Consider the following 15,179-nt stretch of genomic DNA (forward strand, 5'->3'; position numbering starts at 1 on the left):
TCATCACATCACTGGGATAGCAATTTTAACCAATCCGATCCGATCTGAATAGGACCGATTTTATCCGATCCGATTAGAACCTAGGATAAATATAGATTATAGAAAAAAAATTTCGAACAGATTCGGATTGAGTACGGTAATGATATGCCCATCCTGAATCTGATCCATTATAATCTTAATATATATAGCTTTTTTAAAAATAATTATTATTTTATAATATTTATATATATCCAATCCAATTCGATCGGATCCAACCCTTCTTTTCTATCCAATCCAATCTATATCTCTATTTGACCCATTCCGATCTCACCCGAGACGAGTATGGAGTGGATATTGATATGAAATTTTTAATTATGAGGCATATCAAATATTGACCGGCTTGACCCATACCCTAGTTGTTGCCATCCCCACACATCAAGTAGATGCTTCCAGAAAAGCTCATTTTCTCGGACTTGATATTCAGAAATAATACATGTTCAATATCACCACAAGTTATCATTGTTGGTCAAACTGTTACATTGGCTTATCTGTAGTAGGTTAGATAAATAAAATAAAAGATTGGGTATCCTAACTCTGATTGGTAGTTGCTTTACATTTAAGTAGGTAGCTTTCAAGGACAAAAAAAGGTGTTTAGGTGGTCGGATGGTCAATTGTCTTCAATTAATGAGTATGATCTCTCTAGGCTGCGACATTATGACACCAGACCTAACTTGCAACAACAGAAGTTTACGCATTTGATAAAAATATTCTTTCTTCCTTGATAGATGTGTCGCTCTTGTTCCATTTCAGAGACTAATATTTATGGGTTTTTTTTGGTAAAAGACTAATATTCATGGTTGTTGGGCATTTTGGATCCACATTGCTTCACATCTAAAAAATAAGGATTGTTTGATTATGGATTTAATCAGTAGTTGCAGATCTAATGAAGTTATTTATGTGCACATAATGGGTGCTTTGAAACATTTTCTGATTGTACTTGATTGACAACACAATAACAACAATGCCTTGTTAAGCCAGGCTATGTAATTTAAACTTCTATACTAACATGTTAGGGATTCAATTTAATGAGCAAGATCCGGATGAGTTATATTTTGTTAGACATGAGAACGTTTTGAATTTCTCTCCTGACATATTGGGAGCTCAATTAACTTTATTCGCAAATCTCAAGTTCAGCATGAGTTTTATTTTGTCAGACATGAGAAAATTAAGAACACGTTGGCTCCATTAGCCAACAAAAATACATGAAAGTTAGTGTAATGATTTGTAGCCTAGAGAAGTATATAACATAGATATAGATATAGATATAGATGGATAGATAGATTTTTGCGTACAGCCAAAGAACATCTTCGTGTACCTATCATGCATCTTGAGATGGATATGGCAATATATACTGCTAATAAAGCTCCTGTCGGCTTGAAGTCAATTTGTATTTCATGAAAACAAAAACAAATTGTATGTGTGGGAACAATGGATCAGCCTCTACAACCTCAAAGCTAGGATTTCTTATAACTTTGTCACGAGATTATAAAAGTATTCCCTTTCTCTCACTTGGTGATAGATGGAAATGAGACTAATCCATTTGATGTGTAATTTTGTTATGTAAGATTTCTTCATTACTTCAGTGTTTATCAATTGTAGTCAGCTTAGAAGTTAAATCGGGTATAAACTATAAGCTGATTCAACTGATAAAGTTAGTAGGGCATGAATACCAATGAACTGGGTTTGAGTCTCAACGCATAAATTTAAGTTCATTATCTTGATAAATTTTAATAGACTTATAAGTGCGAGATACTCTTTCTTTTTTTTTTTTTTTTGGGTAGAGACAGGAGATACATGCTTTCAGTTTAAACCAATTTTACTAGTGAATCAAATGTGAGCTAGAGAAATAATCATAAGACTCTATAACTACAGAAAAAACATGATTCACATTGAATGAATTTTGCGAGATAGATGCAAGACTGATTAAAAGAAAAAAAAAAAAAAAGCTACCTACCGCTATAACTGGTGTTGCAGTGTGTTCATACTCTGAGAATCATAACGCTGTTATTCCTGCCCCCCCCCCCCAAAAAAAAAAGAAAAAAAAAAATGAATTACCATCTGAACAGTGAATATAATCCTATGTCTATTGGTGGAAATAAGTTCTTAATCCCTATTTTGAGCAGTCTCTCTCACACACACGCAATAAGCTCCATATTAGGCCGCCGGCCAAACATACAACACATGAGAAATTATATCCTATACCACACGTGCATCACATAATAATACACCACGCCAATCATAAATCTTTCTTTCTATAGCTGCATTGATTGATCTATATAAATGAGCATGATTGGTAAAATGTACCATTATATGGGATATATGGTGTAGGATATAATTTATCCATTAATGAGAGAGATGACAGTAGTAGGTAAGGCCCAAGGAGGCTGCCAGCGGAAGGTGTAGTTCCAAACACCAAGCGTTAAAAGTACATGGGGATGTCTAAATTACGTTTGAAGTTTTTTTTTTTTTTTTTTAATCTCCTATTTCTAAACACTTTTATGTCCCTTAATAATGTTTGATAATCCCCTTAGTTAATATTTGTTTTGGCTCCACCTCCTAGCTATTATCAATTCGTGAAATAAACATCACCTCTATTATGGGCATCTGTGCAGGAACTCTAATGGTCCATCATCTGAACTCACGCCACGCCTGATGGTAACTTGCCAGAAAAGCCAAACCGCTTTTATGACCTAATAATATTCTCCGTTATAAATTAGAGAAAGGTCCGGAAATCAGCGGGCAGAGATGGTATCAAGATTCATGCATGTTGATACTTTCTTGTCTTCTTGCCAATGGCATCATCTCCTCCACTGGCCCACCATTCAGCATCCGTCACTGACCATTAATGTCCACTGTATGATCTTTTTTCTGTCGGATAAGCTCCATATATACATAGCTTAAACCAACAAGTCCAAACCCTAATTGTATCACGATCTTGGAAAGTTTTTACCCTTAAAAGTTTTTAAAGAAAAAAAAAAAGGGTTATCAAAATAGTTCTAGTACGAAACAAAAAATGAAGAAACTTGAAAAAGTAAATTTCATTTTCTCATTTGGATCGAGAAAGATAAAAATATATGAACAGAAGAAAATGTAAGAGATTCTAAAATAAATAATAAGATTATTCGTAAATCAATCATTCAATTCGATTCATGAATTGGACAAATTACTCACTCATAGAAAAAAAAAAAAAAATCTTGCTGGCAGGACAGAATCAAATAGAACTAGAACGAATTACAAAAGACAAAAAAAAAAATAGTTCTAACTTGTGACGATAAAAAATCAAAACACAGAAATATATTTTACAGATATTTAAAAAAAAAGATTCAATTTATATGTAAATTAAATTATTTTATAAAATTATTTATTAAAAATTATATATAGATATCTTTCTACATATGATTAGAAAGTCATATGAGCACATCTAATTCCTTCTTTCAAGTACCTCGATCATTTGGTAAAAAAACGTTATGAAAAATTCTGGAATTGATCATCTCATGTTTTCACCCTTAAAGTACTTGCTTACTGATATTATACATTGTAACTACTGCAAACTAGTACTATCATGTCTTAAGGTGTTCAGTCAAATCTCGGACCCATGTATCAACTGAAACCTTCTCGAAAGATAATTAGATGGTTTTGCTGCACAGAAGATAGATGAGGATGTTGGGCTTTGATGAAAAGAAGCCATTTATTATAATGTTTTTCCTGTGGATAGAAAGATTAAACAACTGGGGGAAACGGCCTAAAAAAAAATTGTAATCCTAAATTAAAATTTTAAGTTTGATAATGCAGCTTGGGAATTTTAAAGTTATGTTTAGCAAAAAAAAAAAAACAAGCCATGCTCATCATAAGCATATTGACATAATTTAAGAGAGCTTAATCTCTCTATTACAACAACATTAGGACAAAATCCAGTTGATAACCAACACGAAAATTATTAATGTTCCATAAACTTATATAAAGAATAGTTGAAGCATGTTTGCACCTAGTGACTACCAAAAAAAAGCTTAGCTATATTCTGTAAGCTTAATGGATCAATATTCAACATCTATTTCTATAATGGCCATGTCTCTCTGTGTTAATAGGTAATTCTCAAATCCTTTCGTAGTTCGGGTCGCAGCTTTGTCAACATTTTTTTTTTTACCGGGACTTAGGAAACTTATTTTATTTGAATAATCTAAATGGTCTTTGCAGGAGAAAAGAATAAGAGAAGGACATTTTGTTATCATATATACATTACAATTTTCCCCATAGCCAAAGCATGGTTTTGTCTGGGAACTAATGCTCTTTTCCATAAGCAACTCTATGTACTAAAGCCTCCTTTAACTATTAAGTAATAATATTACTGAGCTAGGCTTTCCCTAACTCATTTCAATCAAAAAAAATTCTCCCCACAGCCGCCACTGTTATCCAACAACACTAGATCAAAAAGAAAAGCTGTCCCAGCAAATAGCATAATTTAAACTTCACTAGCATTTCATTTGTTTCAAAAATAGTACTAATTCCCCAAGTGTTAAACATGCACGGCATACAAAGTATTTATCTTCAGCATAGAAGCACATGAGGAAGATTATTATTTATCAGGCACATTTATATAGCAACAAGTGTAAATTAAAGTGCCACAGGATATAGCTTATATATGAGGGAATCTACTTAGTAAAAACAAAGACATAGAAACAAAGATTCCTCCCTTTGGGAAGAGGACAGAAGCTTTTCCCATGAAAAGTTTAAAAAGAAAGTAAAAGCCATTCATACCAGTTTCATTTGAGTAAACTACCCACGCCATGTCTCCTTGTTCTCTTGTAGCTGCTCATAGGAAGAGGAGGCCATGCATGGGTCCAGCCCAGCCATGTTGAGAATCTCCCTATGGGAGAAGTTCCTGAGACCCAGGAAGTCTCTCGTCATTCCATCCTTTCCACCGCGACCTCCTCCTCCCTCATTCCTTCCATGGCTTATTGTGAGACCCTCAACACCACTGCCCTCTCTCTTCAAGCCCAGAATCCCACCCAAGGCTCCCTCGAAGATCCTCCACCAAGACCAGGAGGTGATGACATAGAAGCCATCATCATATCTTTGAGCAAATGACCACCACCTCCATCCCCACCCCCACCCCCACACATCTCTTGGTGTGAAGACAAGCCGAGGCCAAAACCAGCAGCACTGGTGGTGTGAGCTGCCATCCGATCACTGTTTGGAGGTCTACTCATGGTTGCACCCATCTGAGCTGCCTTCTGAAGCAGTGCAGTGGCTGACAACTGAGGGGTGGCTGCTGAGGTTTGGTATAGAGGAGGGTTTGGGGGTTGGTTCTCATTCCGGAACTCAGGTCCGAACCTTGTCGAGTAAATAGCGGGAGGGAGGTCCAGTAGTGGGCCAGGGCCTTGGTAGGCTACCCATGGTAGGATATTGTCTGGTCTCATGTTGAAGTCCTGATGCTGGTGCTCTCCTTTTAGTGTGAGCTCGTGGAGACCCTGACTGCTTGCAGTGCTAGCGCTGGCCTCTGTGGCTGTCATGAGGTGCGGGAACTGGGCTCCTTGCACACTAATATTTGGAAGGGTAGAGGAGGCATGGGATTCCGTGGGCTGACAGCCCAGCGATGGACGGTGATCAGCCACGGTGTTTGCTGTGATAGATCTCGCACTCTCTTCAGCCAATGCATCACAGAAGGCTCTGTGGGTGATAAAGCTGTCCCTTCTGCAAACACCAGCAGTTCCAGCAGCATAAGCAACAAAGGGAGAAAAGCATCACGAAGGGGGAGATACCATTCAAAAAAGTTCGCAAAACTCCAAAAAGAAGCAACGAAAAAGAAAAAAAAGAGACCAGAAATGAAAGTAGACTGCAGTCTCATGATTCCTTTCTGCGTCCACAAGTATACTCAGTCGTCCTCCAACTTTGTTCCCTTTCTCACCCCTTATTCCATCTTCCCTTTTGCTGTACCTCCATGACCATAACCCAACAGGTAGAAGGGGTGTTCCCCTCCCAATTATTCCATCAGAAAAAGAAAAAAAAAAAGAAAAAAGAAAGGCCTATAACTCAACAGAAGCGATGGCTAAATTCTAATGCTTAATGGTGATCATGATACACTATATATTAATTCAAGAGAACTGAAACACTACTTGCAACCTCATGAATTAATATGTTTTAGCTTCTCATTTTAATTGAGCTTTAGGGTTGGTGGTGCTATACCTTGAGAAGAGTGTTCCACAGTCACACCTATATTCCCTCGTGCCGCAGATCTTGATGTGGGCTTTCCAGTCAGACTGAACAGCATATTTCTTGGAGCACTTGTCGCATTTCCACTTCTTCTCCCCGTGCTTCCTGCAGAAGTGCTTCTTGACCCCGGTGAGGTCCCCGAGAGCCCTGGAGGGATCATGGTGCACGCATGTGACCTCCGGGCAGATGTACACCTTCTTCCTCACCTCCTTGCTGCTCCTCTGCTTCAGCTTCCATGGGAGGTTGTGACCCCTCCTGTGGAGCTGCAGGTTCTGGTCCCTCTGGAAACCTTTGCCGCAGATCTCACACAGAAACCTATTGGTTGCCATCAGCGTCTTGGGGGACAGCGCTATCACTTCAGCATCCGGGTCTAGACGCCAAAATACCATAGATAATTAAAAAGCATAGTAATTGAATTAATACACAATGAATGAATAATTGAGAGAAAGCAGCATTAAAAAAAAAAAAGAGATAGATCTCCTTCAGTTCGATCGGCCTAATTATCATGAGACCTGGGTTTCCTGGGAGGCTCCTCTTCTTCTTGACTGGATTTGGGTTTGGAGTGGCAAAAGAGGACTGCTGGTTTGGAGAGACACTGGCTTCACCAGATGCAGAAGAGAGGTTGGACATGTTGTCATCCACGGCTTGGTGATGTTGGATTCCCAACCCTTTCATCATCAAATTGCTTTAATTTCAGCTGGAGACGGGAAAAAAAAAAAAAAAAAAACTTGGATGGGCTAAAAGGGGAGATAGAGCTCCACCACTCGAAGGAGATCTATGTTTTAGTCTCCACTACAATATAAAGATCGAATAATTGAAGCATAACCAACCAAAAACTAACATGCATCGATCTATGATGGACATACCACAATTCTACATCAAGAACATATGAAAAAGATGAAGAAACGAAGTAGGATGATGATACTATGTGCACTAAACAAATATCATTAAGATTCCAATATTTATTTTCTAAAAAAAGGAAGAAGAAAAAGAGCCACAAGAAAAGGCCTGCAGGACACTGCTAAATGGAACTGCACCAAACCATCCTTCATCAGCCCGGTATGAAAGAGAAACTGGAACCATCTCCCATGCTTCAACAGCTCTATATGCTTTGGTACCACATAGAGAGATCTTAAGAAGGCTATACCAAAGTGTCAATTAAAAAAACAACAGAAACTCAATTAGCCAAGGAGTTGATATTTGTGACTAGGGTAAGAAATCCCCATAATTTAGACTGTAAGTACTTGCAGAAAACCTAAGGAGGGGAAAAAAATGAAAAGGATGAAGGGAAAGGAAAGGGATGGAGAAGCCAAGCGTGTAGAGAGAGAGAGAGAGAGAGAGAGAGGTATAAGGGTGTGGATGAGGGAAGCAACCAAGTGTGGAATTGTCCACCCATTCAATACCCACACCATACAACACCTCAGCTGACGTTGCACTTTCTGTCGTTTCCGTTGTCCCCTTCCCATATCTAGAAATAAATTCGTCCCCCTTAGTTTATTCTTTTCTCTCCTCATCAGTTCTTGGTTTTGCGTTTTTACTTTTAACGTCATCTATTCCAGCTGTAATTAATGTAAATATTGATTGGTTCATTAGTCTATGGGCAGAATAATGAGTCACTTCTATAGATGAGAGTTTGTACTGCCTCCCTACTCAGTTCAGTGCATCACAGAGAGCTGCACCCACAAATCTTTTTTGACGGAAGAGCAGCACCCACAAGTCAATGCAGTCTCTCTGATCTCCGCTGGAGTACAATGATAAACCATACAAAGGTGGCCACCATTTCTAAAGGGTTCGCTCTTTGATGTTTAAAGTCGGGCATAAAACAAAATGAACTTAACTTTTCAATGTAGCTTTTATGATATTCGTGGTAACTTTCTTTCACGGGGTAAAGTAGCGACGAAAAAAAGTGGATCTGATCTTGTGGAGAATGATGGGCTTTTGATTTATTTCACATTGTGGAAGGCATGGGGTTAATGGTAAAAAAAAGCACCTATGCCACAGCTTTTCACATCCATAGTAATATGATTGGCTCATTGATGAACTTGATTCTGACAAGCCCAATTTCTAAGAAACCAAAAGGAATCCATTTTTCTTATTCTTTTTAATAACACTGATAAGCCCAAACTATGCCTAATTTTCTTAATCTTCTTTTGTCAACATCCAGACTTGAACGGAAGAAAATTATATCCTACATAGTATGTATTATACAGCTGTACACATCATCAATTACAACTAAATATTTCTACGATACTGTATCGAAATGAACACAATGAATCATTCTATATGAATGAGCAGCTGTGATTGGCAGTGTGCTTGGCTACATAATGCCGTCACATAAGATATAATTTTTTTCAATAAATATCCACCAGCTCCTCTATGTATCATGGTGTATGTGGTCTAGATTACAATAGAGTTTGCAAATAGAAAAGTATGATTGTCGTTTGAGCAAAACTGAATTTAAACCTTATATTCTGATATCATGGAGTTGGTTAGGTTTTTGCGGGACCTTTCTTCAAAAAAAAAAAAAAAAAAAAGAGAGAGCGAGTGTGGATTCAGTTTATTTTACAGCAAATCTAGTAGCGATGCCTTCACCATATTTCAAAAAAAAAATTGTTAACCATAAATTCCAATAAGAGATTGAAATTTATGGAGCAAACAATGGACAAACCAACCTCCGGACATGGAATAATCATTTTATGTAAACGACAATATTGGATCTTGCTCAAAAACCGACCATATTGGGTTGCTGGATCGCTTGCATTTGCTTCATCCTCATGTTAATATAACCTCCTTTGCTGACGCATGAGATAGTGATTGACGTGAGAAAACCCAGAGGGCAAAATTACTCTTGTGTGCATCCAAGCAGTCAAGTATGATAATCTTTCGAGACAAGTTAGAAGATGAAGCAAGTTGCGAGTATATCTTCCTCGTTTAACAAGATATTAATTCTAAATTATCAAGAACATGTGTTCACATAAAGATTAAGGTTTATGGCCTTTGTTAAGCACATGGATACTATTGTATTCCAGGCATTAATGCTTGTTGGTAAATAATTCAAGCAACTCAATGATTGACGACTGTTGTCCTTGGATTAATTCAAAGAGTGTTTTATTTAATTAATTTTTTTAAAAAAAATATTTATAAAAATAATTTTATTTTTAATTTATTTATCAAAATAATACAAACAGTATAAAACGTCATTCAAAATGACGTTTTATGATGACCACGTCACCACCCAAGTTTCTACGTGGACGAAAAAAAATCATCAAATTAAATGGCGTTTTTAAAAATATCATTTCAAATGACGTTTTAAAAAATACCATTTGATTTGATGATTTTATTTTTTATTTTTCGTCCACGTAAAAATTTGAGTGGAATAGAGTGATGACGTGGCCATCATAAAACATCATTTTGAATGACGTTTTATACTGTTTGCATCATTTTGATAAATAAATTAAAAATTAAATTATTTTTATAAATAATTTTTTTTTAAAATTAATTAGATAAAATATTTTTAATTCAAACATCTGGATCTTGATTTTTTTTTTTTTGATGTAAAGAGAAGCAGAGCCACCTATTTCATTAGAATAAAATATTTATAAAAAAAATTTACAAAAAAACTGTTGACAAATTATCAAAAAATAGAATAAAAATTACAAAATAACAATACTAGCCGTACCAAAACCATTTAGAACAGCAGAAAAACAGTAACCAAAAAAGATCTTCTTCCTTTCTTTCTTTGGCAGCCAGCTCCTTGTTAGTGGATTCAACTCCAACTAACTCCTTGCTTTCACACCCGCACAACCTGCACAAAGACATTCAGAAATAGAAATGCTAAAGCAGTGGTTGTAGAATTCTCCAATCTCTGATCTTTGGGCTGCAAATATGGAACCAGCTATGAAAGGTATGCAAAATTTTCTGAACAACAGCAAATTTAGAATGAAGAGGCATTTTGTTAGAAGATGTGAGATAGACTCGGAGTTAGCATCAAAAAAACAGGCATCCATTGTGAGTTTGCCATTCCTTTTTTGCCATCACATTCGCAGAATGTAATTTATTGCGAAGCACCAACCAAAAAAACATCTCCATCTTTTTGGATATTGCAGCTTTCCAAATCACTTTATAATAGGCGCAGAGAAGCCCCCCCGTTGTTGATGAAGCCACAGAAGGAGTCAACAATGAACAAATCATTGGAGGTGAGCTTCCAAGTGGGAACATCGACGATTCTTGAAGGTTTTATGTTGGCCAAGCAATTGGTGAGGACTTCCAATTGTCTAGTTCGTAGAAAAAATAAAAATAGTGATTCCTTAGTTCTGATCTTCCAAGGTAGAGTTCTCTTGAACCATTGAGAAGCAACGGAGTAGTTCTCGTTGGCTACCATGGGGCACAGGTCTCCAAAAAGATTTGCAAGTGTTTGTTTCGCCGCACTTGAATTTATATGGCTTGTTATAAGGCATGACTTCATGTTGTGTCATAAAGCACCGCTACTAAAGAAAAAAAAAGGGGAAAAAGAAGTCTCCCATGGTCAAAAATAGTCGATTACGTTTGTGAATCAACTACTTGATTATGTTGTCCACGCAAATTGGAATTGTGTTTGAGGCACAAGCATTTGAATATTCTTGCAATTTTTCTGCTCAAGAATTCCTTCAGAAATTTACATCTACTTTCCGATGCAATGAAGTATCTACAATTGAGTTACCGTCCTTGCCGCTTGAAGATATATTGTTATGTAATTTAAAGCACCTGAAATTAACGCAGTGCTCTAGTATGGTTTGTGATACTTGATTAATATGCAGTTTCGTTTGTTTCTTACTTTTAAGCAATCAGATCTTTGTCTTAACTCTAAATTAACTGGACACATGCCCTTTGTTGTCTGGGTCGTCGTGACCAAATTGTCCAGCAGCAACATAAGTTTGTCGCTTCCTTGGCTCTACTTTTGCTCCGTCTCTTTGGATCCTTGAAATATACAGGCACTCCACTCCAAATTAATTCGGGACATTCTGGATTACTCAAACCTGCAACTTAGCTTTCACTACAGCTTATATAGAGAGAGAGAGAGAGGGAAAAAAAAAAAAAAAACAGACTAGGATCAAATCAGTTGAATTTAAATTTATATTTGATCAGATCAAAACTCTGTGATCGAGATCCTACATCAATTATTCAAATCGTTGAATGTAATATGTTATCTTAAAATTACTTGTATACAAAAAATCATATAATTTGAAAATTTTTAATTTATGCATCAAGTAGTCAAAAATTGAAATTTAAATAAAATTAAATTAGATGTATTTTTTAAATACTTGATGCATAAATTAGAAGTCTATAAATCATATAATTTTTGATGTGCAAGTAATTTTAAGATAGTAGATCATATCCAATGACTTAAATCATCGATGTAAGATCCTTCTTGTCCAATTTTGATCTGATCGGATATGAGTCCAAATCCGATCAATCTCACCCAAGCTCCATATACACATTTGTTTGAAGGCTATATAGAGATTGAAGAGCTTTAAACGAGGTTATTGCCTGCCTGGTTCAAGCCCAAATTTTTCAGCACACAACCTTTACCAAAACTATACACGCATAATTTCACCATAAGACCTTTGAAGAGTAATGTCCAGGAACAAAGGTCAAAGAACAGAACCATACCCACAGCCAACGATAAGTTACCCCTGCAATTGTTTAAGTGATCAAGCACCAGAAATCTCGTGGGACCGCGGCTTTGTGAAGCTATCATGTTCCCAATTGATTCATGTTCCCGTAATATTGTATAAATAAACAGTAGCATTTAAATTCATTTTTTTGTCACTATCTGCCGTTATTTTATGGCCAAAAGGAATCATGCACAAAGTGGTAAACATGCTCTCCCAGCTCATCAGTCTCTATTTAATTTTTGAAAAAAATATTATAATCGAATTTTATTGAGATTAAATAAGAAGTACCCTCTAATCATGCATGTTTTTACCGGAAAAAGCAATGATGTTGGATGTGCAGGTGCCTTTTAATTGGAATCAGAGAATAAAGTTATTTATTAGAGCATTGCAAGGCAACAGGCATTGAAAGACAAAATAGTTGGATAATTGAATATAATTGCTGTCTTGAGAAATCTTTAAGTGTACGCATCGATGAAATAAGAGGTTTTTACATAAAAATAATTCAGTATTATGGAGCGTTTGTGTTGAAATTAGGAAGAAGAATTCATTTAGAAGTTCAAGGTTGTTAAAGTCTATAAATAAAAATAGTTTCTGTCAACCAAAACTGAAGAGGGAAATAGATTTATGGTCGTTCAGATTTAATAACAAAATATGGATTTATACGTTTCATATGCAAATGGTTCATACATGCAACTAATTATAATGCCTGCAGAAGCACAACATTTAGTGCAAACACCAAATTCACAAGCACCAACTTTAGATGTTAGATTGGAAATAGATGTTTGGAGACATTATAATGCATATTTTTTAATTTTGGAAACTTAGGAAAGAAAAATTGAAAAAAATCCCTTGAGATGTATAAATGCCAATGACATTGACAGCAGATTAGTGCATTTCCATTTTTCCCAATTAAATAAATAATGATGGTTGTTGCTTGATAGTCTTGAGAAGCAAAAGAAGTGTAAAATTAAAAATAGTATAAAAAATAGTTGAATCAATCTCATAGATCACTTATCTTGTAAGATAACATATGAACATTTGTTGAATATGGAGTCATCTAGACTTATGATCAACATTTGTGAATGGAGGCTCAGGCCAATGGTCACACTCAGCAACCAGAAGTTCTGAATGCAAGTCTAGAAAGACACATTCCAAGTATTTGGATAAGGATAATTATGGCATGGCAGTATAAATGGGTAGAAGAAATGAACATCCGAAATGTTATCTGTCATATATGATCTCTTAGGCTGTAGAATGATGCGAAGATGAGATGATGAGATTGAATGAATTAGTATAGCCTGCTACAAGTGGTAAGCACTACCATCCAACAGATAAGAACCACCGGCGACGCATATCGCCCTTTGACTAAGCTCAACATTAATGATAAGCTAAACCTGTTGCAAGATGCAAGGTTGCAGGCATCTGGCCTTAAATTGCCAGGATGGTAGCAAACATTTTTCAAATGATTTTCTGATTCAAGGTCTCCTCAGCTTCCTCCAAATTAAGATTAGTATAAAAGGACCGAATTACTGTTATAAATCATTTATCAAGTAATAAACTATCAATTTTTTGTCTTTCTATTCAAAAGAAGATCTTAATATTGACTAAATTATAACCCTTGTTTATCCTTGATAATGAACCCACCCCTTCATTAGCTAATTTCTACTTCTGTCTCTAAAATCCCCAGAAGAAGCCCGGCTCCATTTTGAGCATGCCAGACTTGTCGAGGTTTTAGTCACCTGAATATAATCAACAAGCAGGGACAGAGATAGCCTAAGCATGTTCTTGATGTTCTTTATGGTTCAGTCTGGCGTGAATCGATCATTTTGACAAATTTGGGTTTAACTTATTCATTGAATTTTGTTTCACACAAAGCACATGCATCTAGATACAAATATTTTTCTCAGTTAAATTATGTAAAATAAGTTTATGACTGTTTTTGCCAATGCAATTTATGAAAATAAGCATAACCATAATTGCATTTTTCCTACTCAGGATCGGCCTTGCAAATATTACTGTACAAGGTTTCCCTGACTTCTTTATTATAATTTCTATCCATGTTATCATAAGTCTTTCCAATTGTTTTTGAAATCATCTATTAGATATTTCTATCCAGAGTTGAATCTTGGCCTCGCCATTTTTTCTATCTCAGGTTCAATTATTTGGCCAATCCATCTTATTTCTTGAAAAAAAAATAAACAAACAAAAAAGAAACAATTTCAAGCAATTCATGAAATGGAAGTCAAAAGATAACAGGAAAATTTTGATATAAACTAGTTCAACTCTGATGCAATCCACATGGACCACCCCTAATGCAACAAAAGAAAGCTGAAATGGTAATCAAGTCTCTCACACAGCTGTGGTGAACCATATTTGCCAGTTATTAGATCTGGGAGACCCATGTGTATTCTTTACATTCTCCAATCTCCACAATTTAAACATGAGCCTATGCTCAAGGTCGTGGCTGCGTTAATTTGGTGTTGCTGGGAAGAAAGAAATGCGAGAATCTTTTTAAACAAAACTTCTTCAGAAAAGAGGCCGTTCTAAAAATTGCTTCACCTAATCAGTGATTGGATGGCTCTTTGCAATCAAAAGGAGTTATTATGCCTTTCAAAAATTGCTGGCTACCTCTTCATCAGAACAGCCTGATCTCAGCTATGATTTTGAGTTTACTGAGTGTATTTTCTGATATCAAATCTTTTGTTTTGCTTACTACATCTACCTTCTCTTGTTCTCTCTATAACATTTTGTAATCACCCTGATGTTTTCTGTTCCAGCTGAAGCTTATCTGTATCCTCTTCTTGTATAGCTCTTTATTAATAAAGATTGGGTGGCCTATAGCCTCCCACATTCTTAAAAAAAAAAAAACATGAGCCTCCTGTTCATTCTGAAATCAGTCTTCCTCCAGGGAAGAGACATCCTACCTGTAAAATAATTCAAGAAAAATGCTCAAAAGTGACTCAGATCACAACCAAATGTCACGTCCCTCCCCTTGATAGCATCACATCTGACATGCAAGGTGTCAAATGCGTTGAAAGAGCTGCAATGGAATCCTTCTATACTGCTCAATGGCTGTTGAAGGCAACCAGTAAATAGTCATGTGGAAAGGTCAGTTTTCTGCAAATGTAGGCAGAAAAAACCAGCATTAGCAACACTCATCTCCTCTTCACAATTCTTGCTATCAGTTCATTAGCAACTGATGTCAAAATGACTGGAGTATGAGTCTATATCACATCGTGCATGAATCAATTATTAAAAAAAAAAGATTAATATGCT

General features: G+C 36.1%; 1 protein-coding gene across 1 annotated transcript; it reads right to left on the bottom strand.

Moving 5' to 3' along the window:
* Positions 1-4,609: 4,609 nt before the first annotated feature.
* LOC105036640 (protein indeterminate-domain 11) lies at positions 4,610-7,600 on the bottom strand. Its single transcript, XM_010912391.3, is given in 4 exon segments — positions 4,610-5,066; positions 5,069-5,730; positions 6,223-6,619; positions 6,762-7,600. Coding segments are annotated over 4 exon segments (1,479 nt in total). The 5' UTR covers positions 6,928-7,600; the 3' UTR covers positions 4,610-4,812.
* Between the last annotated feature and the right edge of the window lie 7,579 nt (positions 7,601-15,179).

This window comes from Elaeis guineensis, chromosome 6 (genome assembly GCF_000442705.2).
Source record: "Elaeis guineensis isolate ETL-2024a chromosome 6, EG11, whole genome shotgun sequence".
NCBI classification, from domain to species: Eukaryota; Viridiplantae; Streptophyta; class Magnoliopsida; order Arecales; family Arecaceae; genus Elaeis; species Elaeis guineensis.